Source organism: Labrus mixtus, chromosome 15 (genome assembly GCF_963584025.1).
Source record: "Labrus mixtus chromosome 15, fLabMix1.1, whole genome shotgun sequence".
In the NCBI taxonomy this organism is placed as follows: Eukaryota; Metazoa; Chordata; class Actinopteri; order Labriformes; family Labridae; genus Labrus; species Labrus mixtus.
Genome location: NC_083626.1, coordinates 14075276 through 14102448, shown reverse-complemented (window position 1 = coordinate 14102448; position 27173 = coordinate 14075276). Strand labels below are relative to the sequence as shown.

Genomic DNA, 27173 nt, shown 5'->3' with positions numbered 1-27173 from the left:
GGCGCAGATGCCGCCGGTGCTTCACGTCCACTTGAAGCGTTGGGTCTGAGCCCTGCCGCGGTCCCTCGTGTTGTGGAAATGTTTGCACCAAGCGCGGTGCTCTGCCTTTAGCTCATGCTTTCATTGTTAAAACTCAGGCTACTAAAAGCCTAGTTGTTTTTTTTTACCGAAGTTGGACTAATGTGACCGAGGTCTCTTTTAACTGCGGATGTCCCTGACCAATTCCAGCGTCTTTCTGCTGAACGAGGTGGGTTGCTTTCAGTCTTTTTCTCTTCTTTGTGGACCTCTTGTTGCGGTCGAGGAAATCACGACTTTTGTTGTTTTTTTTTTTTAAAGCGTCGAGCAGCGATTCATGAGTATATAGTATACCTCCAGACATAAACAAGCTGTAAATGTAAAAGCAGCTCCTCGGTGGGATTGTACAGATGATTTAATTAGGCAGGCTGACCTCATCGGGAATCTCTCACTTCGGAGTAAAGGAGTCTCAGCATGCATCGACTCTGACAGTCTGCCAGCGGATATTAAGAGCAGATTGTTGACTAAGTCCATGACAAAAAAAAAATTGGATCGAAATTAAAATAACAAGTCAGGAGGAGCAACAGATGAAAACAGTCAACTGGTCCGGTGACACCGTTGGTGGTTTTTTTCTACTTTTATAATAAATAAAAAAAACTGCTTCAATATAACAATAATTTCATTGATTCAGAGTATTTGTATTAACAAGAAACACAACTCTCTCCTTCATTTACTTGCACGCTGATTAGCTGTTATCTCTTTGCTCAGAGACGTGCTTGCTGTTTTAATATTGTGAGAACAACAGTTTTCTTATTGTAAGCTATATCCTTAACAGACTGCAACAACAACAACAACAACAACAAAAACGAACTAACTGAAGTGCAAGCAACTCAACTTTGTGAGTAAAAACACAGGAAAAGGGGGAAAACCAAAGCTGAACAATCAGAGAGAAAGTTTCCTCTGACAATGTTGGTGTAAAAGCTGTAAATGATATTGCTATAGGCCTATTCATGTTTATCATGATATTAATCTAAATGATGCACATGTATTCTCACTGTTAATGATTCTCTAATGTAATATAATCCACTATAATCTTGTGCATAGACTACAGAGGTTTTAATTATATTGATTGGAAGTGTGATGCAATAGCAACGCAACAATTCAGAGTCTTAAACCTTTCATGTTTGATTCTTGAGGTTGGTTTGTGTCTTTTTTCAGGTTGCTCTTTGGGCTTACTTTTGGCAATCGATGCTGACATTGTCTGTACATCAAACATACAATGAAATCACTTTCCTGGAGGTTTCTTTTATAAAAGATAGATTGATATTGTTCCCATTATTAATTCTAAAGGTTAATAAACTGTTGCCAATCAGTGAGATAATAAACAATTTGGGTGTCTATTAGCCTACTTTGAGTTTATTTCCCCATCAAAAGGGCCTGGATGTGTTAAAGGTGCTTTAAAATGCCTTTTCTGGCCGGTATAAAGTTCCTCCTGGAGGAGCAGGGTGATTGCATCATTTGCTTCAGTGTGTGTCTGGCAGGCAAACTACAGGGGGTCCAGTTGGTCTCTCGGCTGTGGATTCATGCTGTGTGCTGAAGTGAAGGTTCTGCCCTTCAAATTAAACTTCTCTAGGAAAGGCAGCTTCAAATAACATGTCATGACATTTGTGCAATAAAACTTTTGGTATAACATTAAATAAGTATAGACAGGAGCTTTGGAATGTGTTTTTCCTATTCCTTTTGCCCTGTCCTTTAAAAAAAAAAATCTTTCTATATTTGAAATGAGCAGGCGAGGTTTTTGAAAAGATAAAGTAAGCCATAGAGATCTTGTTGGACTAATTTCTCTGATATTGATCCTATTTAATTAAATGTTTGCTTGTAGCATGTGTGGGATAGGTTTATTTAAGTCCGTTGGAGTCATTTTGTGTTCTTCATTTCAATTAATTGCACTTTCTTTAATTACAGTTGTTATTTTTGAGTAAAAACTTTAAGACACTGGAAATAAAAATGCATTTAAAGCTGACAGCATAGATGTGCATGTCCATGACAAAATTAAAACCTCAATATACCATAATCAGATCATTCTTCTTTAATGCTTCAAACACAGCCTTCTGTGTCATATTATCAAGAAGTAAGACTCATTTTGATTTTCACTTCACATTCATGGTTTGCATCTTAGATCACTATATTTGTTATTGGGAATACTTAAGCTTTTAGCTTTAAAAAAAATCTATGTTTTGATCAAAGTACAGATCGGTGTTCTAACTAAGAACCCCACCAGACTTTGTAAGATTGTCTGCTTAAATGGGTCATGCAGTGCACTGTCTGTGTGTAAAGCTGCTTGGTGACACTATCACTCACTTCAGTGTGTCCCTTCAGTCTGTTTACATCCCCCATCCTCTTGAAGTTCAAACTTCCACTCTGTGCTGGAACATAAGGTGTACCTGTATGTCTGAACCCATCAGGTAGCCGTATGAACCTCGCGGAAGGATTTGGCAGCAGCCAGGTGTCATCTTCCTCCACTCAAAAATCAAAACGCAGCATCCCGCTGCCTTAAAATAGCCCCTCATCCATAATGCACCAACAGCAGCAGCAGCAGCAGCAGCAGCAGCAGCTCTGCTTCATACGGGACACACTAACAGACATCTGCACTCAATGCTTGGGTGCAGCCCTGTCTTGCATGTTTCTTCCCGTCTCACGCTCAGTGGAGAGCCCCATGGAGTTTAACTTTCAAAACATTCATCCATTCATGTTTTATTCACTCCTACTGCTCATTCTGGATTTGTATGGATGGTTCCTCCATCTTTCTCTCCTTCCTTTTCTCCCTCTGCCTCACTGTTTCCTATAACCTATCCTATGAATTATGAATCTCAGCTTTGCGGGAGATTTTCACATCAGCCATTGTCGTGGTTTTCCTGTGAAACACTAGTCTGTCTTTAGATGCTTAGTTGATCTCACACTGTGTCTTTTTTGGAGGCGTTCTGCTCCCAAATTAACACTCAAAGCAGGTACATTCTTCTACTCTAGAGAGGTTTGGTTGGACTGTGTGGTTTTGAAAAGCTGACATCCGTAGATATCCATGACACTCTGAGCAGGTGTCAGAGCACAGCCAGCCATGACATCCTCCAAATACACAGTGAACACTGGGGACGCCTCCACATGTCGAACAGAGACAAGTTGCACGGCTCCCATAGCTCCCATCACCACAAGACTTTTCCCTGTCTCTAAACTTTTGGTGTCTGACATGTTGAAGTCCAGAGAGGCTTGAATAACAACATGATTGGGCTGAAGAAATGGCAGGTTTTCCACTTTTAAGATTTTGTATTTTTGAGCCATACAACACAGCCGTGTTAATCTTTATCTTGCTTGTTTGTATTTTTTAGACTTTTTCCAAGGTCTAGGCTTGATATTTAGTCCCAGTACAGGAAGATATACATCACTACATACTACTACTACATCATGCATATGTCTTAGGCAGTAGTTCTCCAAATATTGTAACATCAGTTTGAAGAGGATATTGACCCCAAGCACAACATGTTATGCATAAAGTCATAGTAATCTTTCACAAAACTTCCCATAAAAGTAGAGGCTGCATATCTATCCTTATGATTTTGGTATCTGGATGTTCAACAATCACAATGGGATTTATTTTCATGTGTCAACCTACTTCTGTAGATTTCATGTGTGCAATAATCCATTAAAATGACAAAAATAAGAATATTTAAAAGTACATTTAAACTTGTGGATTTTCTGCCTGAACCAACCTGAAGGTGTGTGCTGGATGTACATTGTAATAGCAGAAAGAATACATTTGAGAGCCTAAATGTTCAATTTTTTTGCACATTTAAAACAACCTCAGTTGCCAAAATGCTGAATAGGGCTCGAAAAACGCATATATGAGTAAAAAGAACAAAAAACCACAATAAAAAAAATCGCAATAAACGATAAATAAGAATAAATATAGTTGCGTAATAACGCTTGGATGTCAAGCTTAACTTACATATATAAAAGGCCAACACAAAGAGGTGGGGCTTGAGCGTAGATTTAAAACTTGCAAAGTTCTGGGTTGTTCTTATGTTCACATGTAAACTGTGCACAGGTTCGGGGCTGCCACCACAAAGGCTCTGTCACCTCAGGCTCTCAGCCTGGTTCAAGGAACATCTAGAAGCATCTGGTGTGTTGGCCACACGGCTCTGACTAGAGTATGTTGGTGCAACAAATCAGACAAGTATGATGGTGCTGCCCATGTCGAGTTTTAAATGAAGTAATTCAATCTTACGCTGGATCCTGAAGCTGACAGGAAGCCAGTGAAGATATGGCCAGTACAAGCATGATATGAGCAAGTCGGCTATTCTCAGTCAGAAGATGTGCAGCTGCATATAGCTCTAAACGACAAAGAGATGATTGATCAACATTAAGAGTTACAATAGGCAGAAGTGACAAACGTGGAAATTTCGCTCTATTTCAGTGGAGGAAGATGGGCTTTTACCTTTTGTTAGGCTTTATGTTAACTGGAAGCAGCTTGTTTTGAGAACTGAACTATTCCGTTGGTCAAGTTTAAAGGAGCTGTCAAAAATGATTTGCACCTACATTTTTGACACAAGGGCAACTGTTGGAGGCTAACATGGCAAAAACATTAATACTGCCATCCAGGAGTTCAGGGTTTCCAAATACATTATTTGGGATTTCTTTTCATTGATAATCAGGAAGGCCATCCATGTTTTACTGTCTTTTAGACAGTCCAGCAAAGCTTGCATAGAGTTACTAAGTTTTTAGATGCACATAGATCTGAAAACGATCTGTAAATCACAAAGATGCTGTTTGATGCAAAAACAGTTTTGTTTTATCAAGTCGGAGTCATGAATGAACTTTTCATGCTGTTGCAATCCAGTTGCAGCCCTTTGGTCCCACTGGGCCGACGAGGTGGAGATGAAGGGAAAAGAGGGGAGCAGCAGCAGAGAGGGCGGGAAGGCTGACATGCAGAGCAGAGAGAGCCTCTGTGACGTAGCACAGGGTTGTGTACTGAGAGTGGTGGAGAGTCAGAGAGGAGGATGAGGAGGAGGAGGAGGGGGAGGGGGAGGGGGAGAAAAGAGAGAGGGATCGACTGCTTACAAGCACGCTACAGTATACTTCAGTCTTACCCAGGAGAGAGAGCACACCATGACTGAGTAGCAGAGGGCGAGCGAGACGGGAGTTTGCTCTCCTACCTCCAACTGAGTAAGTACCTCGTTGTAGCTTCTGCTTCTCATCTCTTCTGGAAGATGCACTAATAGCAGATATGAACATTACAATAGATCTTTGCTGGGCTTTGGACTCTTACCTTATTGGATGGAGATAAAAGATGGAGGTTTACTTTGTAGAAAGAGGAACATTTCAACATAAACTCTGCCATTGAATTTTTGAGTGGAAGTTTTCAAATCGTGGCTTTTTAGTTGGGAATTGCTGAATTTCATCTGAATTTGGGAATTTTGAACAAATTTGCTCTATATCAGACTCTTCTTTCTCTGCACTGACATTTCTGTGCAAAGTCAGAGTTGCACTTAAGCATAAAATGCCATTTAGTGCTGATCTCTGTGCTGGTGTTGGGAGATGGAGGAGCAGTGGTTGGAAGTTGTGGGCATCCTTGCAGGCGTTCAAGCTCTCTCTGTTGGTGGGGGGAAGGAGTGCATTTGGGACCGCTAGGCTTCCTGTGTGGGGTCAATTAAATACTGCATGAGACAGAGCACTAAAAGCCTGTCCCGTGAGGAGCCAAGTGCTTTGTGTGTGTGTGTGTGTGTGCGTGTGCGTGCGTGTGTGCGTGCGTGTGTGTGTGTGTGCGTTAACATGACTGTGTGTTGGAGCATCAGTGTGCAATGTCTTGATTCAATTTGATGAAGCAGTGAAGTTGAGAGGGCCACGTATTCCAGTTCTAGTTTCTTTGCAAGTGACTTTGTAGAAAAACTGCATTTTTATTGATTTGTTAAAGAGGATGAATATGAATATGAATATGCTTTTCCCCTTTCTTTGGTTGCTCTTATAGGGCATGTTCTGTCCTTCTCATTTAAGCATCTCTAACTGATTCTTCCGGGATTTTTCTTTGGCTGATACATCTGCGATCTGTATGCACAAATGACTTTTGTTTCCCTTAACAAACACTATCTTGTCATGTTAACCTCTCAGACTTCAGAGGAAATGAACTCTTTTAAATGTAATGCTAGTATGTAGGGCACTATTACATATTGATAAGTCTGACATTCCCTCAGTAAGCTCAGCCCACAAGTCAAGATGCACCAATTAGGCCTACACTCAAACCTCGAGCTTAAATCAGGTCAGCTTCCAACAAACACGTCTGGTTTAATAAAGGATGCAGCAGCACTGTGCCATTCTTTGCTGCACTGTAGGTACACAGTTTTATGTGGGTTAGCTCCAGCCTCTCTGCACTTTGAAGCATTTGGTGAAGTCAGGTTGAGGAACCCCTTGGGGGGGAAGAGAGCCTAAGTATGCACAGCCAAGCCAATAAGACTGAGTGTACAGTGTGGATGAAAGATAGAGAATCCTCTCAGTCAGACTGCTCCCCTTCCTTTTCTGTATGTTACGACAATGTCGACCCATACGCCGATGATTCACATCATTACATCTGAGATGGCCCCCTATTTTTAAACCTCCATACAGCCAGCTGTTACTGTGAGGACTTGGTGTCTTTGGTGAGGCAGCAGTAGCGTGCAGCATGCATTGAAAAGACTTGAAGTGCTTATTTATAGGCTGCAAAGGGCTCATTAGAGTCAGGGAGAAAGTATCCTGAGGTAACATTAGAGCAAAAGGAGGGTGGAGCTGCTCGGGACAGGATGGAGTATCAATCTGGGTAGCTCTTTTATTGATCTACTCTGCCCTACTCTGGTTGCACTGTCAGGAGACCTCTCTGTTTCTGCATGATCCACCTCAGCCTGTTAATGCTGCCTCAGCTATCACTGCTCAAAGTATGAAAGGTGCCTATCAAGTCAAAAGGTCAGGGCGATAGGCAGGTACACAGGTTTTGTGCTTAAATGTCAAGATTTGTTGGGGACATCTGGAACTGTTTGAACTCTGAAATGCCCTTTTTATATAAGTCACTGAGTTCCCAGTTGGTGCAGAGTTTCTCAGTTGCTTACTGCACAAGAGTGTGGCTCTGTGGTGCTCAGCAGAAATACAACAAGAAAAAACAAAAGCCTCATATTCATACCTTTATGATTTTTTGGGTCCTACTGAAATGTTTCTGTAGCAGTAAAACTGTTAAGTGTTAGGTAAGCAATGAATGTCAGATATGTAGTCTAGTTATATTATTACATCAAACATGATTTAAGTACACCTTTTTCTAAATTTAGATTGTGTTTTTAGGCGCAGTCCTAATGCTTTTGTTCTCTTCAGAGTTGTGGGGAATGTATTGTTTATCAGTACTTAAAGGCAGGTAAAGTGTAAGATTTTGTCTACATCCATATCAAATGTTTGTGTCTTTGTGCAGCTGCTTCTCTCTTTTTATCTTGATTTTGAAATCCTGTGTGAACTTTGAAGAAAAAGAGCTAAAAAAAGAAACCTTATGAAGTACACCTGCATCATATTACCAGGAGGTTTGAACAACACCGGCTGTAATAATATGCGCCTCAGTGTGTGTGTTTGCTCATGTTGTCCATACAGGCTCTTAGTTCACATTCAGATGGCCTATCTAGCATCAGAGAATATAGCTGAGCCAGTCTCAAATCTGCTTTGCTCTTTCTTGGGGGAATTCATCAAAACTCAGTGAACTTTGACAATCCTCCACTCTCCTCTCCCCACTGCCGGCCCCAGTCTGTGATGGGGAGAGGGGAAGCTATATTTAGACACAGTGAACAGCAAAAATTAACAAAAAAAAAGGAAAAGATTCTGCTGTTAATCTCTGCTCCTATTGTTTTATTATACAAACTCTTTTCACCTTTATTGCTTTTTTAAATCACTGATCAAGATTATCGTCTTTCTGTCTTGTCCCGTTTTTTAAATATGCTTTTCAGGTATGTTCTCGCTTGGCTCCACTTGCCCCTTTTCCTTTTCTCTTGCCTTTCTCTTTCCTTCCCTCTCCATCTTTGGTTCCTTTCCATCTTTGGTTCCTTTCCATCTTTGGTTCCTCTCCCACTGTTTGAAAGCGCTGCTACTCAACGGCTGCCTCATGCACCACACAACAGAAGAGAAAAGCCCCCCCGTCTCCTCTACTTTACTGGCATCTTATGGGAGCTAGTTGTTCCAACAACAATATGTGTGTATGTGTGCATGCTTGTGTCCCTTTAGTTTTAAAAATCCACACAGAAATATAGCCCTGAGACATTTGTTGCTAAAAGCCCCTGCTGGAGTGCACTTAATTCTTCAGCAGCCAAAGTTGAATGAGGGTGAGCGAACGCATGTTGCCAGTATAATGGTTGTTACTGTTAGGTACTCTGTGCCCAGGGGCTGACTTGGAGAGAAGGCGTGCAGCCCTGGCCTGCCAGGAACAACCAGGCTGTCTGCTACAATAGAGACCATCTCCGCCTGCTTATTAATAAGATGTCTGATGGACTCTGGATGGCTGACTCACCTCTGCATCGCTCTTCTGTATCATGCATCACCTTTCTGTCAGGAGGGATCGTACAAGACAGCCCTGCCCTCTTCTAAACTTCTTTCTTCTAAATCATTGCATTTCTCGGTTGTTGTCCTCCTCTCCTGAATGTGCACTTATTTAGCCCCTTTGGAAGCAGCAACCTGCAAAGAAAGCTGCTATAATTGGCAGCAGGATCAACTCTGTTGTCTCCCAGCATGTATCTCTTCATTATTGTCACTTAGCATGGCTTACATAACTGCTCAGTCTTTTTTCTGGCTCATATATATAGTCCAATCCTGGCTTGGTGGAAAAATAAAATCTTTAATGTGAGAGTAAACAACATGTAACGCCACTTCTCAGGATTGTTTAAAACCCAAAATCAGCATTAAAGACATAAAGGCTATAGAAAAGTGTTGTGATGCTGAAAAAGAGTTGTATTTAAGATTTGCGGTGTGGTGGGTGAGCTGAGTAGAATGGAGAGGATGCAAAGACTGGAGGAAAAACTCCTTCTTTAGGGCTGCCTGGGAGCTGAAGCAAAATCCAGAGAACTGAACCAGTATGTGGGCATGAACACACCATTGCTGCAGTCAGGGTATCAATGTTGAATAGGAAATGGCTGTTCAGGCAGTGAGGCAACGTCAGCTGTGAAGCACTTAGTCTGAACGCGGCTGCCTCGTTCTCTCTCTCTCCCCCTCTGTAACCACGGGGCTGAGGGGAGGAGGGGGAGAGGGAGGAGGAGGAGGAGGAGGGCTCTGCCTCTTCTGTGCAATGGGGTAGAAGAGAGTGCTGGCAGCAGCATCATGTCTGCCTCCGACTCGAGCGCTACAGGACTCATCTGTAACAAGGTACGCTGTGGATGCTGCCCGTTTTGTTGAATCACGCTGCATGCAAACTCAGAGTCTTCGTCCATGTGTCCCCCCGTCTGTCTGCTCTCAGACATCTTCTTCTTCTTCTTTTTTTCTGTTTTCCTCCCATCCTCACTCTCGTCTAGGCAGAAGTCTCCTCTGATTCACTCACTTCGCCCGCAACTCCTCTCTCTCTCTCTCTCTCTTCTCTTTTCCCTTCTTCTCTGGACATACTGCACCATTCACTCACAGTCTGACCGTCTTTTTGCAACTCTGTAGGTAACTTTGAAGCTCTGCTTTGAATTTGTAACAAACGGAGAGTTCCATCTGTTGAATGTCATGGTTGTTACCCCTGTTCTTTGCCCGAGTCTTATCTTCTGTTTTCGTATGAAGGAATTCCAACCTTTCAACATCATAATGCGGTTCAGCCCATACGTGTGCTTAGCGTATCAGTCTCATGATGTTACTTTGGGCAATGAAAGTGGGGGACCATATTCACAGTCCTAAGTTTATTATAGAAAAAAATCCCACTTTGTGCTACTATCTCTTCACGGGCTCTTTGAAAGGAAAAAAAATATCCTTCTAATTCCTCTATTCATCGAATCAACTCACAATGACATGAAGGAAGAAGAATTTAGGAACAGATCTTTGCACAGAACAAGTACTTTGGATTGTTTCCACAACATTGGGGTTTGATGCATGCAAGGAGGTCCCTTATTTATGCCCAGTTTGAACTGGAGGAACGATTACAGCAAGCAAAATCTGTTTTGAGTTACATACGGGATTGTGATTTTGTCTTCAGGTTTATGTGAAAAATAACAGTTTTATTTATTCTTTTTAATATGCATCTCATTGTTGATGTTGATGGCCACAGGGAGTATCTGCTTTTTTGGCTTGTCATTTCAAGATTTTCAACATCCTTCATTCAACCTTTTCAGTTAACACCAAGGTGGATTTATACACTAAGCCAATGTGTTCAAGCTCATGCACACAGAGGGAAACGTTGTTGGTCTTGTCTGCAGGGAATGGCTTTTTGACTGCACAACACTCACAGAATGGACAGAGTTACTAATGGAAGATTCTTGTTTAATCCACATATTAACTGATAATATCAAGCACTTAATCTTTATCAAATGCACAACTGATCAGCTTCTTTTCTGCCAGTTTTAAGTTGACAGCTCGGGCAGTTAAAACTCCTGTGAGGAACGTACAAGATGTCCGCATTTTTGCGACACCTGTGGTCAAAGCAGGGTGAATGATTTCTTTGTTGATCTAGTTCTGTACATGTGTAAGTAGTGCTTTCTGACAGAGAATCTCATTCTAAATCATTCAAATCTAAAAGGACTGATATGTAACTCATAAAGAATCTTAAAATAAAACGTTGTCTGGACAGTTTCCTGTTAATCTCCTCATCTTACACCTACCACTCAGCAGAAGTGACAGGCATATAAAATAACTTTAAAGAAATATTCAGTCTTCCCTTTGATGATCTAGTTTGCTTTTGTATCTAATCAAGAGGCATTATTATTCATTTAAATCTCCTATAATAACAACCAAAAACTCCTCACAGGAGCTTTAATTTCAAAAGTGTCTTAGCACCTGAAACTTAATGTCCCAAGTGGGGCAACACACAACTGATGACTAATTATTCTTAATGATAGAGAAAACACTCTCCACTCTCTTGTAACGTTAAACAACTGGGTGCTGAATCCCGAAAAATGTTCAAACAAGAAAAACAATTAGGACAGCACTCCAAATTTGTATCGTTAATTTCGAGCAGACGCTCTTCTTCAGCGTATAACATGGCTTTTTTATTCTGCTCGAAACGTTAGTGTGGCAATTAAAAATACTAATTTGGAGTGCTGTCCTAATTGTTTTTCTTGACTAATCATTCTTAACATATCATGTGGTTATGAGAATGCCCTTAATCATAATCATCCCATAACAGAGCAAAGTTGTAAGACCACTTTGAGAAAATTACAAGAATTTAAATCTAATTCTCTGCATCTGACTTTGGATTTTTCTGCATGTTTTGCACCAGTCAAAAGCCATGAATGACACAACAAAGATTATTTTACATCTTTATAGCCATTGTGAGTCTGTGCAGAAAGTGCTGCAGTGATATTAGAAAAGAACCCGGACAGTAACAAAGAAAAAGTCTGGCAGTCCTGTGCTTCAACTTGAAGGGGACATGTAGTTTACTCTTACATAACTAAGGGATTTTTTTTTTTGCTGTCATCTCCTTTCATCTTATCAAAACAGAATACAAATGTGCCAGTGTAAGAGAAAGATCAGTAAAGGTGAAGAGAATGTATAGATTTGAATGACTTAAGCGACTCAGTCTCTGTTCATAATATCAGCTCTCTTCATCCATCTGCAGAACTGTGTGTGCTTTAATTAGGTTTTGTTTCTTCTGCTGGTAGACTCTACAGACGCTGGCAGGCTTTGATATTCAAATGACTCCCTCAAACTCTGTTCTGGATTCCAATGAAGCAAAGGAGGGATGGAGGGAAAGTGGTGGGGAGGGAATGAAGAAGAGAAGAGGGAGGAGGGAACAGGTGGGAGAAAAAGAGCAAAAAAAAAAAATGATGACGTTGTTTTGGAGCTATATTTGGCTGTATTTTGTGGGAGCTCCTGTCTGTTTAATGGAGAGTATTCCAGCCCTGCGACCAGCTGGGAGGGAAGCCAGGGGAGTAAGGGAGGAGGAGTGGGGTGCTGATGGAGGGAGAGCACAAATCTGTTAAAATGAGGAATTTGTGAGAGTTTATGTGATAACTCACAGTTTCAGGTTTGGTCTATACTGTGTGTTTGCTTTTGCTTTGTTGGATACAATTCTTGTCTTTTTCGTTCAAAGGGTCAGAGGTTCAGCCAGTTGCCAAATAATTGTAATCTAGGTTCAAATGTTTTTGAACTGGATATTTTAGTTTTTTTAAGTTTTGGTTTTATTGTCTGCAATCACGGTTTGACTTGGGGTAGCTGTGGCGATATAAAGCGGGAAAAAATAACCAATTACATATTTCTGATCTGTAAATGAAAACAGACCTTATCTATGAGGATTCTGAAATATTATGACTTTACAAAGGTACTCTGTGATCTGTTTTCTAATGCAAATAACATTAAAGAAAAGTTAAAAAATAACTTTACATTTTACAACCAATGCTAGTGCTTGCTAGCAGCTGCCTGGCTGTGAAGTTCTGCTTCACGCTCTGCAGACAGTCAAAAGAGTGGGATCAAAGTACACTCTGCTAAACACATGATGACATCGTGTTTGAAACTCACCATGCATCACTTTCTGGATTAAATGTTCTATCATATAGTGTTTTAATATGTACACAGCATACTGCATATATGCAAATACTGTGTAATATGTTCATTTTGACCTGATAAAATCAGCCAAGGGATGTTTGGGTCAGGCTCTAGTATAAATATGTGTACATCAGGTGAGCTAATTTATGTAAAAACTTATTTTATATGAACTCATTATCATTAAAGTTAGGATATGTTTTACAATCTTTGGATTTATTTATACAAAAGCAAGTTGAGTGATGCAAATTTGAAACAAAAAAAATATATTTTAAATGACACAGGTCCTACATTACTTCTGTAGACCAACACAGAGTCTCAAAAATGGATTCATTCAGTCTTATTATTTTATATAATCTGTACTCTTTTTTTTCTCTTATTTGACTCTCTGGACATTTGCCAACATCTGTTGAGTCTGGCTGAGTGTATAGACAACAAGTGCTGTCCTGGATGTTGGTGTTGTTGCAGCTCTCACGCACATGTTGTTCCCCTGAGATGGCTGCTTTGGAAAGCTGCAAGAACTCACAGGTCCTTGCAGGCTGGATCACATGGCTTCAGGAGAGGATTCAGGTTCATGTACAGGTTGAACAAGAAGGAGGGCATACAGAGAGACAGAGGCTGATCTATGGATCCAACTATTGGTCAGTTATTTCTCTAACTAGATCATGGATTTGCTGGAAGAATTCAGGTTTTTGTGTTGACAGTGTCCGTATACTCACTTTTCAGCAGGCTATATCTTTATGCAAGAAAACAGTCAGTGTGGAGAGCCAAAGGGATACAATGCCATCTTGCCGTGATGCAATCCCGGCTCTAGTCGGAGGTCTTCTGATGTCAATTAATTTTTCAATAATCTCTAAACACACATCAGCATGACATCTACTTTTGATGTTGTGTCTCAACACAAACTCCATCCTCACTTCCCAAGTTGCTAGTCAGACTGTAAATATGGCAACACTCAAAATGAAGTCTTGCCCTGAAGTCCTTTGTTGCATACTTGCTGCCCGTATCAGACGCCCCGAAATGTTGGCTTTAGTCCCCAGATACTGTTGTCAGACAATATCTGATGGATTCAGAGATTGTTCCTGGAGTAATTCTGAACATGAAGCCACAGCTGCTTTAATGTGTCAGGTGGTTTATTTATTTCCTCTCTATCAGGGCTGTAACCGTTATTTCTCTTATCTCCTCCATATTTTAGGGTTCAGCCGATTCCTACACTAGTCGACCCTCGGATTCCGACCTGTCCCTGGAGGAGGACCAGGAGGCGTCTCGGCGTGAAGCCGAGCGCCAGGCTCAGCTGCAGTTAGAGAGAGCCAAGGTTAGCCTGGGGGTCTAAGGTCAAAGTTTGTCTTTAAACTTGCCTTCAGTACCTAAGAATAAGTATGCAAACAGGAGCGTTATATTTTTTAAATGGTTGTGGATTCATAGGGATCTATTGCCCCAAACTTAATCTTCAGACAAACAATTGTGAGTATGGAAATGATACTGTCAATTGCCATTTTTCATTTTTCATTTTTCTTCTCTGTCATCAGTCCAAACCGGTAGCATTTGCTGTGAAAACCAATGTGAGTTACTGTGGGGCCCTGGATGAAGATTGTCCAGTCCAAGGTGCTGCTATTAACTTTGAAACCAAAGACTTTCTGCACATAAAAGAAGTAAGAGGCTTTTAGCATTAAAATAATCACATAAAACAAATGCAAGCGTAATTCCTGATTATTAAAGGTGTGTTTCCCTGTCATGTAGAAATACAACAATGATTGGTGGATTGGTCGGCTGGTGAAGGAAGGGGCGGACATCACCTTCATCCCAAGCCCCGTTAAACTTGAGGCCATGAGGATAAAGCAGGAGCAGAAAGCAGCAGCAAGGTCAGCAGTTACACAACTCAGAGAGATCTTTACATGTCTTTCATCACTCTCTCTCTCTCTCTCTCTCTCTCTCTCTCTCACTGTTGACCTAATTCCACCAGCTTTCTGCGCAGCCTTTGAAAACTTTTTTTTAGAACAACTTCTTGCTCATGTGTTGCTCTGTTTTGGAAGTCCTTCTCTCTAAATTGCACCCTGAGAGAATTCACGCATAATGAAGCTTTGCATTATGCTGCTCCACAGGAAAGGAGGAAACGCTTCATCCGGAGGCTGGAGGTCCACCCCTCCATCTGCAGGTAAGTGGGATTGGAGGTGTCCTGCTGCTGTGTCTGTCTGCTCTGCCTCTATGTGCTCTCTCGGGGTCCCATTTGCATAGCCTGCCATATCTAGGCCTAAATGCTCTCTACAATGTGTTTTTAATATCTCTTTTACATCTAACTGAGCTTAATTATTACTTGAGATGACCACAGATTGCATGGCATGCATGATTTATTTGTGAACACCCTCTTTCTTATTGCCTTAGCCTTCTTTTTAACTTAATGCTTAATGTGGATTCTTTTTTATCCTGAAAGCCAAACAGAAGCAGAAACAGGTAAGTTTGCCAATGTACCACATTGTTGCCATCTAATAAGACACCTAGACTCACCTTCAAATTATTCTGAGTTAAAAAAAAAAAAAAAAAAGAAGATATTTACTAGCACTTTATAGCTAGCTCTGCACATTGGTGGTGACAATGCAAACCGCTTATGTTCATGCATATCAGTTTGTAAGCTGAGTGTGTGTAAGTAAAAGCATTAAATTAACTTCAACATGTTGCGTCTTGTTGTATTTAATTCCTTATGCAGACTGAGCATGTTCCTCCATATGACGTGGTCCCTTCTATGCGGCCTGTGGTGCTGGTTGGCCCCTCACTAAAAGGTTATGAGGTGAGATAATAATCCGTACAGCTTTCATTAAGTACAGTATAGTTTGGTTCTGTTATTCCAGTCTTGCTTTGTGTGTGTGCATTACCTGGACATAGTCAGATATGAAGCATGTGTCAAAGTAACTTAACCGATGTAAGTCAATAAAAAAATCAATAAACTATTGAATGAGTTTGACTTCAAAAGTAAACAGAAAGCGAAATTCCCCTTGATTTTGTTTGGTAAGAAAAGTATCCAAATATTATTTACAATGTGTGCTGCAGTCTTTCATCTCCTTTCTCCTTAGGCTGCATTCACACTTTAAGCCTTAATGCTCAATTCAGATTTTTTTTTTGTTGTTGTTATTGCTTGAATCAAATTTTATTGTTTGGCTGTTCACATGTTTCAGACTCCTGTGGGAATCTTAGACATCTTCTTTGAAAAGATCAGAGTCCATGTGACATGTGCTTTTCAAAATGTCCGGAAAAACCAATCAGATCTGAGTCACAAATGAACAAAAAAAAAAGATTCAGACTCAGGTCACTTTTACCTGCAGTGTGAATGCTGCCTTAGTGTCTCTGGTTTATATCAGCTACATTGTTGGAGGGCATTTCATACTAACAGAATGTATTTTATACTGCCACTGGGTGCATCAAAGTTACAAACCCTAATCTTAAAAGTCTTTACATGTTTTATCTTGCAAATATCTAGTCTTCAGAAACGAGTACGTTCTCACTGTAGACCACTCAGAAAATGAAACTGAAGACATTTCAGCCATGCCAGCATCGAAGCATCTCAAAATCTATTGGATAGATTGCTGTGACATTTTACACAGACTTTCTTGATGGCCAGAGGACAAACAGTGCAGGTTTTGTTGAACTTTGACATTTTGTCTTGTGGTGCTGAAGGTCACATTGGTGCGTTTGAGTTACGTGTCTTGGCATCTTTTAGGATTGATCGTAATGAGATACATGCTTAAAAAAAAAGTGACATTTCATTTGGTCCCAGGCTAGCTGCACCTTTGTTTAGTACTATTTGCCAAATGATAGAGTGTGAACATGGCAAATATTAAACCAGAGAAATATATTTGCAATTTTTATTGTGACATTAGCATTTAGCTCAAAGCCCACCTGTGCTTTATAGCATTAAACATCTGCCATCATGCAGACAAATGCAACAATTTGATGTTTGAATGTAATGCTCCTATCAGATGAGTACATATACTATTTGTCCACACTTTTATTAGATTCATCAGACACGCACAAAAATCAGTAAATTAATCAATAAATAAATAAAATATAGATATATTTATGTGGGTGTTTGTTAATATGCTACCAGCAACACATGTGAACTATCTGAGTGTTTGAGTGTATTCTCTAGTCTCTCCCTCTTTGGGCTGCCATTATTGGATCCAGTTCAATCTAGACCGTATTTTCTTCTCCAGTATGGACTTGGCTGGTTTGATCTAAAGGGAATCGCTCTGGTATCCATTATCCCATTACAGTAACTCTGATACCAAACACCACAGTCACATCCTGATGATATTATAGCACACACAACAGGAGTCTAAGATCCATTTCCAGTCATATAAAACTGTTTGTATGCCCCTTTATATCAGCCGCTGTATTTGATCTCTTCAGTAACACATGTGGGATGAGATGTATGAGAAAGGCATGGCAGTTAAACTGGATTAATCTTGCATGTAAATGTGCTGAAATGTGAGGAACAGAATGTATCTGTGCTCCAACATTTTCTCTCTGCCTCTCTCCTTCTCTGTGGCTGTGCAGGCTGTGTGCCAATCCGCTTGTTTAGTGTGTGTGTATGTGTGTGAAATATTTATGCATTGCTCTGGTGATGTGCACTGGGGATGCTCCGCCAGCCCGCCTTCTCCTCCTCTTCCCCTTTCTCTCTGCCTTTTCTCTCTTCTACATATAATATTAGGTCGCTCTTAATTGTTCTCCGACATCTCCGTCTTGTTTCCCTCTCTTTTGCTCTCTTCCCCCCTTGCTATTTCTCCATCTCTTGCTGAGGAGGAGCAACACCACTGTGCACTTCATCCCCTATTCAAAAGGCCATCCATTTTTCAGGACGTTTTCAAAATAGACTTCTTCCCTTCACTCTCACAGGGTCCATGAAACATTAGCTAACAACACATACCTTCTGTCTCCATCGTTAAATATCCACTTCAACATGTTAAGATGCACACAGACAAATTCTGCCTGAACGAAAAATGTATCGGATTAGATTTCTAAACAATAAAACAATAACCTGTCTAAGAATTCTTTATGTGACATTGACTCCTTCGCCCTCTTTCAAAACCCAGACCCTATAAACATGCAAACATTGTACATTTCAAAAGTTGAACTTTTTGAAACAGGATGTTTCTTTCTTTAGTTTTGAGTCCATTCTCAGTGTTTGTGCACTTGAGGTGTCAAGTTTCCACAACCCCTGCAGAAGTAGTAAGAATATAAGTGTTGTTTAATGGAACTGTTACTCCTTCTGTGGGTTTCTTGCAGTGGTGTCAGAGAAGTAATACCATTTTTAAAAACATGAACATAAGTTATTTAATACATATAAATAGTAATGGACAAAAACTTGAGTTTGAAAGACACATAAAAGTGTCACTTTATCTGCTGTAAGCCATATTACAGTGTTTAATTAACTGTTTAATACATTTTATAAAGTGAATATAAAGGTTAAATATGGAGATTTATCTTAGAGTCTGACCAAAAATAAGTGAAAAATCTGTAATTCCATTGTTTGAATTGAGTGTTTGCAGATGTACCGTACATTTCACGACACTTGTCTCTCTCCTTATCTTCTCTCCCCTTTCTCTTCTTCTTCCCCTCTGTTGCCTAGGTAACAGACATGATGCAGAAAGCCTTGTTTGACTTCCTAAAGCACAGATTCGACGGAAGGTGAGTACAGCTGTGTTTCGGCTGCAGCTCCGTGTACAGTAACTCTGTGACAGAGCCACTGAGCCGGATTCTGCCTATCATGTTTCATGGTCGATGGGACACATGATGATGATGACTTATTTTTAGCTGTCACAGACAACAAGTTCATCTCATCCTTTGAGAGGGAGCAGTTTGTGGATGTGGTGTGATAAGATGCTTCTTTCTGCAGGATCTCTATTACACGGGTGACTGCTGATCTGTCACTGGCAAAGCGCTCTGTGCTCAATAAGAAGGCCATAATGGAGAGATCCAACACACGCTCCAGTCTGGGTGAGTGACAGGAAAGTCTTTGATCTGTTTTTGCTAAATAAAGATTAATACCTGCTAAGAATAGATGCTTTTTCCTTCTTTTATGTCACGTCTGTACTAATCTTCAGTCGGTGATGTTGCCCAGGGAGGCGTGTTTAACTGCCTGTCTTCTTTGGGTTTGTTGCAGCTGAGGTCCAGAGTGAGATAGAGAGGATCTTTGAGCTGGCCAAGTCTCTCCAGCTGGTCGTCCTTGATGCTGACACCATCAACCACCCGGCGCAGCTCCTCAAAACGTCTCTTGCTCCCATCATCGTCTACGTCAAAGTCTCCTCGCCCAAAGTAGAGCACACACAAAGAATCATTTCTTTAAGGCTTTTGTCTTTGCCTGTATGGTTGTGGATTTCAGTCAAATCAGTTAATAACAGTGAGGAAGTTGATTCTTTTACCAAAAGAAAATAAATCAACAAACGTTTTTTTAAGGAATCCTAATTTTTTGTTTTTCATTTACATAAAAAATGTAATTGAAGATTCTAAATAGCAAGGATTTGCTGTTTTTCTTTTTTTTGGCTTTTCGACTTTGTCAGTCAAAAAAAGGTCATTTGAAGATGCCTTTGATGGCCATCTTTTCTCAGGTTTTCCTTTTATTAAAGTCTTGTTTTCTTTGTCTCGGTCTCATCTTACAGGTTCTTCAGAGGTTGATCAAATCTCGAGGGAAGTCGCAAAGCAAACACCTAAATGTCCAGATGATGGCAGGGGACAAGCTAGCTCAGTGTCCACCTGTAAGGAACTCTGCAGCAAACCCATGATCATAAATCTCACAAAAAGCTACTGAAATGTAACGTTACTGCAATGTCTCTCATGCATTATGTTCCTCATTAGGAGATGTTTGATGTCATCCTGGATGAAAATCAGCTGGAGGATGCGTGTGAACACCTTGCAGAATACCTGGAAATTTACTGGCGTGCTACACATCTCCCATGTTCTGCCCCTGTTAACCCCTTACTGGACCAAAGTGTGATCACCCCACCCTCAGCTAACTCTAGCCAACAAGTAAGAGAAACCCCCGACTGAAGCCTGATGGGGTTTTTACATTTCACGTGCATTATACTTAAAATAATGTCTGCCTCCTGTGTTCTTTCTTTAGTTTTCCGAGACTCAAGAGTTGATAGAATGATTACCACCGCCACAGAAATCGGTAATAAGAAAGTTGTCTCTTTTTCAACTTTTCTCCTCGTACTATGTTTTTCTGAGACTTTTTTCTCTTGACATTTTCCACTGCAGGAGCCTGTGCTATCCGCTGGGGAGGTTATGGAGCACAGGGACCAGGGTGCCACCAGGGGGCAGCAGCAGCAGCCCTTGTTTCTCCAAAGCCAGCCACCACCTTCTCTGGCAAAAAAAAAAATGAGGAACAAGAGCCGAGTTCCTCAAGAGCAAAAGAGCATGAGGCTGGTGAACTGGAGGTACAGGTAGAGGAGCAAGAGGATTGGGGTAGGAGAAGGAGGAAGGTTTGACAAGAGGAGCCTCCGCCTCACTGCTGCCCCCTCAGCAAGAGCTCCCTGCTCCTACCACCACTTAACAACTCAGGGCTGCTTTCTTTTACTGCACGCGTACTGGTAACAAAACCCAATACAGCAGTGCAGTCATGACACACAACCTTCTTCCCCTCACCTACCCCCTGACCTCTCCCAGACACCCTGCTTTCACACTGAAGGTCAAGCTGAGCCAGCCCAGGTGTTATTGACACCCAGATGAATTACATACTGTAACTGTACAGTCAGAGGATGTTATCATCAAGTTCTGTAACTTAGTAACACAATGTATAAACAAACGTAGCTCTCCACTGTAGGGTTTTCTCTCTGATAAAGATGGCTTCCAAAGAGTGTAGAGAGTGACACAAATCAGTTCTTTATGTCTTCCATCTCCACAGCTCCCAGTGAGCTGTGATTCCAGTTGAACCAAATATTTTCTTTAAAATGCACAATAGTTACTTTACTATTTATTTTGTCTTCTACTTTATCCCGTAGCAGTTTTTATTTTTATTTTCATCTTATTTACTCCAATTAAATATTCCACTGTCTGTAGTCCTCATCTGGGCCCTCATTACAGCCGATCACATATCTGTATGCAACAGTAATGCAAACCTCACACGTGACAAGTGCATGCTTCCACATCAACAGTCTATATGCATCATCTGCCACAGCTGTGAATGTAAATGCTGCTCCGTCAACTCAAATGGGATTATTTGCAATAACTCTGGTTTGTTTGCGGGTGGTTGGTGGCAAATCTCATTCCAAATCACTTGAATCATAGACTAAAATGATTTTCTTGCATACAATACACAACTGCAAAACAAATCACAGAGTTACATTTGGCTTTTATAATGATTCTATCTTGTCACATGTAATCATTTTAAACTGTGTGTCACAGTAACTACACAGTATTGTACAGATGTTTTGCCAAAGATGTTAAAATTCTTCTTTCTGACTTGATTTAATCCAACATAATTTGTAGCATAACCAGATGTCAAAGATGCGCTGATATGTGATTTAACAGATTGGAAAATGACCCTAAAATATATCCCCAGTGCATTGCCTCGGTCCCAGACTTTGGTTTGGCACTGCTGGTATGAAGTAGCACCCATTCCTCATGATGGTTTCTGTAAGTGTGATACTGTTACAAAGACCACGTCCACGCTCTTATTACCAGATGTACATTTTATTTTCAAAACATTAACATCTACTCTCATTTTGCAGTATTTCTTTTGTTGTTAGAAAGTAGAGCAAATGATACATCTGTGAGAGATTTGGCACACCCTACATGACTTGACTTGATCTTCAGGACCAGAAACTTGAAAAACAAAAACAGCTTGTTGAGTAGATTTAGTGTATGATTTTTTTTTTTTTTTTAAATAGAATAAATGTATAGCTAAATAACACAGTAACATGTTGACTCAGCTTGTGTGCTGAATGTAATGCTTTGTGATATGTGCACTTAACTTAAAAAAAAACAACAACACACACATCACCATAAACCACACGACATGTCAGGAACATATCTGCCTTTTTATCTTTTCAGTAGTATCTTTTAAATGTAATATTGAACTGCTAAATGGAGTGATGGAGAGTTCTCATTTTCTCTTTGGATGGCAGGAAGACTTAAGATATCAACAGGGATTCAGAGTTAAGTAGAAGTAGCAGTTTTGAAAAACACCTGCACCCATCTGCCACTACACCACTGTGCTACATCTCTGAGAGGATTTCATCACCCCTGAAGAGACACTGAGTCTCCAAGCACATCAAAAGATTTCAAGGCTTACTTCCCAATAAGCCCAGTAAATTATTTAATAATCTTTTTGCAGAATTAAAAGTGCTGCAGGCTTATAAGTACACAGAGGGCGCCCTCTTGTGGCAATTCTCTACTCATTGCAACTAAAATGGAAAGACAAACATGCATCCATATAAATGAATAATACATTCCACTTCCGGTCATTACACTGGTTAGTGTATTTTCTGCAAACACCCAAAACTTCCTTTAAACTTTGTGTCGATTGTTTTCATGTAACCATCTATTAGCTTTCACATCATGTCTTACGGTTAAAGTGAATGCATCTCAAAAAGCACTGATATTCTCATGTTAAGGCATCTGCTTTGTCCTATACAAATATAGCAATCAGCTAACATACCACATGTGTAAATAATCAAATATACATGCATGGCATATTGTATACCTGTTTCATCAGAAGGGCTTTTTGAGACCATCCTCACATGAGCCATTCACTCTTCAGAGTAAATCATTATGATCTCCATAAGCAGTAATATGTATACATCAGGCTATACTGTACATACTGTATATTCATTATACAGATATTAGAAGTATTATACAATTGCACAGAAGAAAACAATGCTGACAGGAGGGGTTTTAGTCACAGCACATAAATCTATATTAAACGTCTCAGAGAGCATGAGTTTAAATGTATTTTCCTCTTCTTTTAGAATGATGCACTGCAGTTATTTAAAACCACAGTAAATATTGATTCCACTGACACCCACTTTCATTTCTGAAGGACCAGGTTTAAGAGACATGATTCTACTTGACCACAGTTTATTTTCATTTATGAGGTGATGCAGTTATTAACATTAGTTTAATTTACTCATGCAGGAAATTTCTACAGTCAATTGCTTAAAAGTCCAAAGCACAATTTTTATAATTATCATTTCCTGTTGTGTTTCACTTGCCTAAATTCTGTATGCAATACAAGGTCTGTTATGGAAAAGACACTAGCTGAGACTATCAAGATATCTCCTCGGGGTGTGATGGGGTATAATTGCACTACTATCATTTTTATGTCTGCTTTATGATGCAATAAATGCACTAATTGTTATGCTGTACCCACTTCCAAAACTAAACAAGATGTCTGGTCTAATGATGATGTTAACAATCGTGTTGCTTCTCACAAGTCGGACAACATGACTCTCAAACAGTGTCTGATGATGATGTGTACAGGGTGCATCTTTTGTCAATAGCACATTTGAAAGAGGGGGTGAATAAAACACATTTAAGTAACATGTCTGTCTATTTGTGGTGTTTTTATTTTTGTTATTCCTATAACCACCAGCAGAGGGCAGGACAAGCATGTCTGTACCTTTAGGTTGTATAATGCTGCATGTTGATCATATTGAGACTAAAGTGAGACTAAAGTTTACCTGACCAGGCTGGACAACATACTTTTTAAAATGTCATTTTATTCTCTATTTTTACCTTAATGTCTTCCAAATAGGTCTTTGTTTTTACTTAAAGGCTGCTCTTTAAGGGCCACCATATTACAAGGATTAAAGCACAATTTACTTAAGTTTTTTTGTGGATAGTTTTGGATTTAGCCAGTTTTTGAGAAAGGAGTAGAAACATCCAAGACGTAAAGTGCAGAGCCAGAAAAAATATCTAGCTTCAGAATGTGTCTCTCATTTTAATTCATTATGATGAAAAACATTTGTGTATGGAAATAGAAAGTGGACTGGAAAAATGAATTCAACTCTATCAACATTTCAAAGAATTTTGGTCAAACTCAAATTGTGATTTCTTCTTGTCAGATGCTGTGTTTTCAGTTCCATACATTTTCCTATTTTTAAGTTGTACTAACATGTAGTGCAACTTATATTGCTATATTTAATGGCTTGGTAGCTTAATGTCTCTATCTTCCCCGGGATGGATCTATCATGTGTACATAAGTACAGCTTCATGTATTCGCCTTTGAAGAAATGTGTAAAAGTTCTGTAAGTCATCGTGGGTTACAACACCATCTGCTGATGACTTTGAGGAAGGCTTATAAGGAAGTCTCGTGTTTCTCACCGTCCGAGCATGTCGTGAGAAAGTGACTGACTCAGCTTTTACCTGTTTTCCTGAGGCCATGTGTAGAGTGATGTTTCACTGGTGTTGGTGATAATTATCAGCACTGTCTCCAAATGTATGGAGGTGTGATGGTTTCAGGTGTGAGTGCTTCATCCTGTCAGATAATAGTCATCCCCCCCCCCCCCCCCCCCCCCTTTGTGTCCTCCACAACCTCATCCTTAAATATCAGCCATATTGGGAGGTGTCACTTTATTCCTGATGATTATTCACAACCACCTGTCTCTGTGTGTCCCACCAGCGGCGTCCTGCAGTGGATACAAAGTCATTATTCTATGTTTTGCAGCTCTTTTCAAAGGGTTACACAGAGTTCATTGTCGGAAACTTTTCTTCCTCACTGTTGTGAGGATGTTTTCCTGTATTTTTTTTTTCTTTTAATCAGCTGTTTGGCCAAAAAAAATGTGTTTGTACACATAAATCCTTTCTAGGCCCCTCCCTCTGTTGTACATCCAATGCCATGACTTTTCAAGCAATCAGTAATGAAGAGTTTATTCTGTTTCAATGCATTAAGAAAGGCTACACATTCTGAAATCTTAACATAATCGTGTCATGCAGCTTTATGACGTTTTTACTGGTTTTAATCACTAAATCATACTAAATGAATCTTAACCAAAAAAACTCAAATAACTCTGAAGTGGTAGGTCAGCTAACGGCCTTTAAAATCCTGCCAATAAAAGGAAACGTTTAAACACTGATGTTTAACCTGAAACTGCATTAATTAGTGTTTACTGGTTTAAATGACAGGGTCCTTTTGTCTTAGGGAGGAGGAGACCTTGACAGATAATTCAGCTTCCTTTCAAATCCGCATGAATGAAGACCACTGAAGGATCCTTAACCTTAAAAAATGAAGGGAGCATCTTTAGCTAATGGCAGCTCGGCCCACAAGACAGCCCCACCTGATGTCGTGCTCTTTTTGGGTCTCCCTTGAGGCACAGTCTCCCTTATACCGTGAAACCAAGAAAAAAATATTTTAAATATTATTTTGATGGCTTTTTTTGCCTTTAATATAGGACAGCTATAGAGAGACGGGAAAGGTGGGTTGAGAGAGTGGGGGATCTTTGACATACCAAATAGCATATAGAGCTGAGTCTGCATTCAGTACGAAAAAGACCGAAGTCTCTAAACCTGGGGCGCTTGCCCTACCACCTGAGCTAAACCAGCACCCTAATACTGAGAAAAGGGTTGACCTCCATCTACATGTACTCGCCTCTGTACAGACTAAAAAAATCTAAATGGATAACTTTATATATTAAAACATTAAAAAACGTAATGACACCATTCATTGGTAAACAAATGGATCACTTTTAGTGCCCTTGTTTTATTTTTCACTAAAGAGAGAAACAGCACTTGTTCAATTAAATGAAATGCCAACAGCATGAAAAATATTCTCTCATCAGCCTGCAGACAACCCCCCAATCAGGGATATGTATGATGACAACAAGACATATTAGGCTGTAAAATAGAGACAGATATCAGCATGGGGGATGAATTATACAGGCTGTTTGTGAACACAGGCAAATTGCTTTGACCTACTGGGGCAAATACTGCATGGGCTCTGATTGGTAACAGTAAGTAAATTAACCAGTTCCCTGCCAGACATGGGGAAGGAGGCAAATTGACACATTTAGGCTAATTCTTCATTTCCTAACAATGAGACTTTGTTTCCGTAATGACCGTCGGAGTGTGAACATCAGCACCTGTGTGTCTCCAGTGGAGTGAGAGGAAAGAGCTTTTGCTTGCCCTGTAGGCAGTCGATTTGGCCACTTATCACCTCAACACAGCAGGTGTCACCATGGTGGGATTAAACTGGGAGTCACAATGATACTGGTCAGACTCCAAATTGACTGAAGCCTATTCAACCACTCAATCAATTTAAATAAACAATTATCTCAGGAAACAAAAAGAGCAGGTCTAGACCATTCTGTACCTAACACAAGTCCACCATAGGACAACACTGGGCCTCATTTGACAACAGTTCACAATGTGGCCATTTTCCTGATGTCATGCTCAGGGTGCGACACCTAAATGCTTTATAATATTGTATTTTTGAGTTCTAGGTTTTATCTGTGTGGTAGTATCACAGGATACAATAGAGAGGCATTTATTCCGTGCTAAGTTACATAATGACAGCTATGTTCACTTTGTAGGTACTGGCTAATGTCAGGAGGTGTTTCAATGCTAGCAATAGCTGTGTTCTAGCGGTAACTAACTAACAGGTTATCAATGATGTAGTTTTACATTGAAATATGAACCAATATCCCTCGGTTTTAATCATTCATTGTTCAAATGCTTATTGATCAAGAAGCACTTTCAGATAAGCATCATAACAGCATTACTACGAAACACTGTGTGCTTCCAAATGAATAGTGTAAAATGATCACCAAAAAAAAAAGAATAATAGGATATTATTAACCGTTACCCGATGGCATCAAATATCTGTATTTTATTTTAAGAGGTCACCCATCCATGGTCATTTTCAGATTGTCTACTATAATTTGAAAAGATTAATATTTCTCAAGAGACAAAAAAGTACCTTCAACATAGGCCTACTTCCATTGTTTTTATTCTGGCTCAAGGTGTTTTATCACTTGAAAAAGGAGAAAAGAAGCTATTTGGCCAACATTGACTAATGAGGTGCAGATCAAAGTTATCTAATTATTCAACTGTGAATTGGCCCCTGCAGCTGTCAGCCAGTGGTATGCTTTTGATCAAGCCAGTCAAGGCAATCAAATCAATCAAATCACAGCAGGCCAAGTGACAGCACAGTTGGCAAAACACAAGTCTGCAGTGACAGACTGCTTTGAAATCAGGCCTATATGTTTTAACACAGTAGGCCTATATGAAATAGAACTTGTTAACGATAAAGGATTGTTTATGTCGGCGGGGAAAATAAGTAGGCCTATAAGCCTCTCACATTTTAACAAAAGCTTTGCTTATACCACAGCTGTTCTCTCATCCTTGACAAAACAACGTGTTCCTGCTCTCTGGGAACATCTCGGAGTGCAGTGAGGAGAAGCGCCTGTGGAATGGGGGACTCTGATTGGCTGCCGCTCCCCTGTATAAAGAGCCGCAGTGGCAAA

General features: G+C 40.1%; 1 protein-coding gene across 1 annotated transcript; it reads left to right on the top strand.

Moving 5' to 3' along the window:
• On the top strand, positions 1 to 23253 carry cacnb3b (calcium channel, voltage-dependent, beta 3b). The gene is made up of 14 exons (XM_061058491.1): positions 1 to 247; positions 13919 to 14038; positions 14253 to 14375; positions 14464 to 14585; positions 14826 to 14878; positions 15155 to 15174; positions 15428 to 15508; positions 18344 to 18402; positions 18611 to 18711; positions 18878 to 19029; positions 19374 to 19469; positions 19570 to 19740; positions 19835 to 19885; positions 19972 to 23253. Exons 1-13 carry the CDS (start codon positions 209 to 211, stop codon positions 19862 to 19864), a joined length of 1167 nt encoding a protein of 388 aa, XP_060914474.1. The 5' UTR covers positions 1 to 208; the 3' UTR covers positions 19865 to 19885; positions 19972 to 23253.
• The last annotated feature ends 3920 nt before the right edge of the window (positions 23254 to 27173 follow it).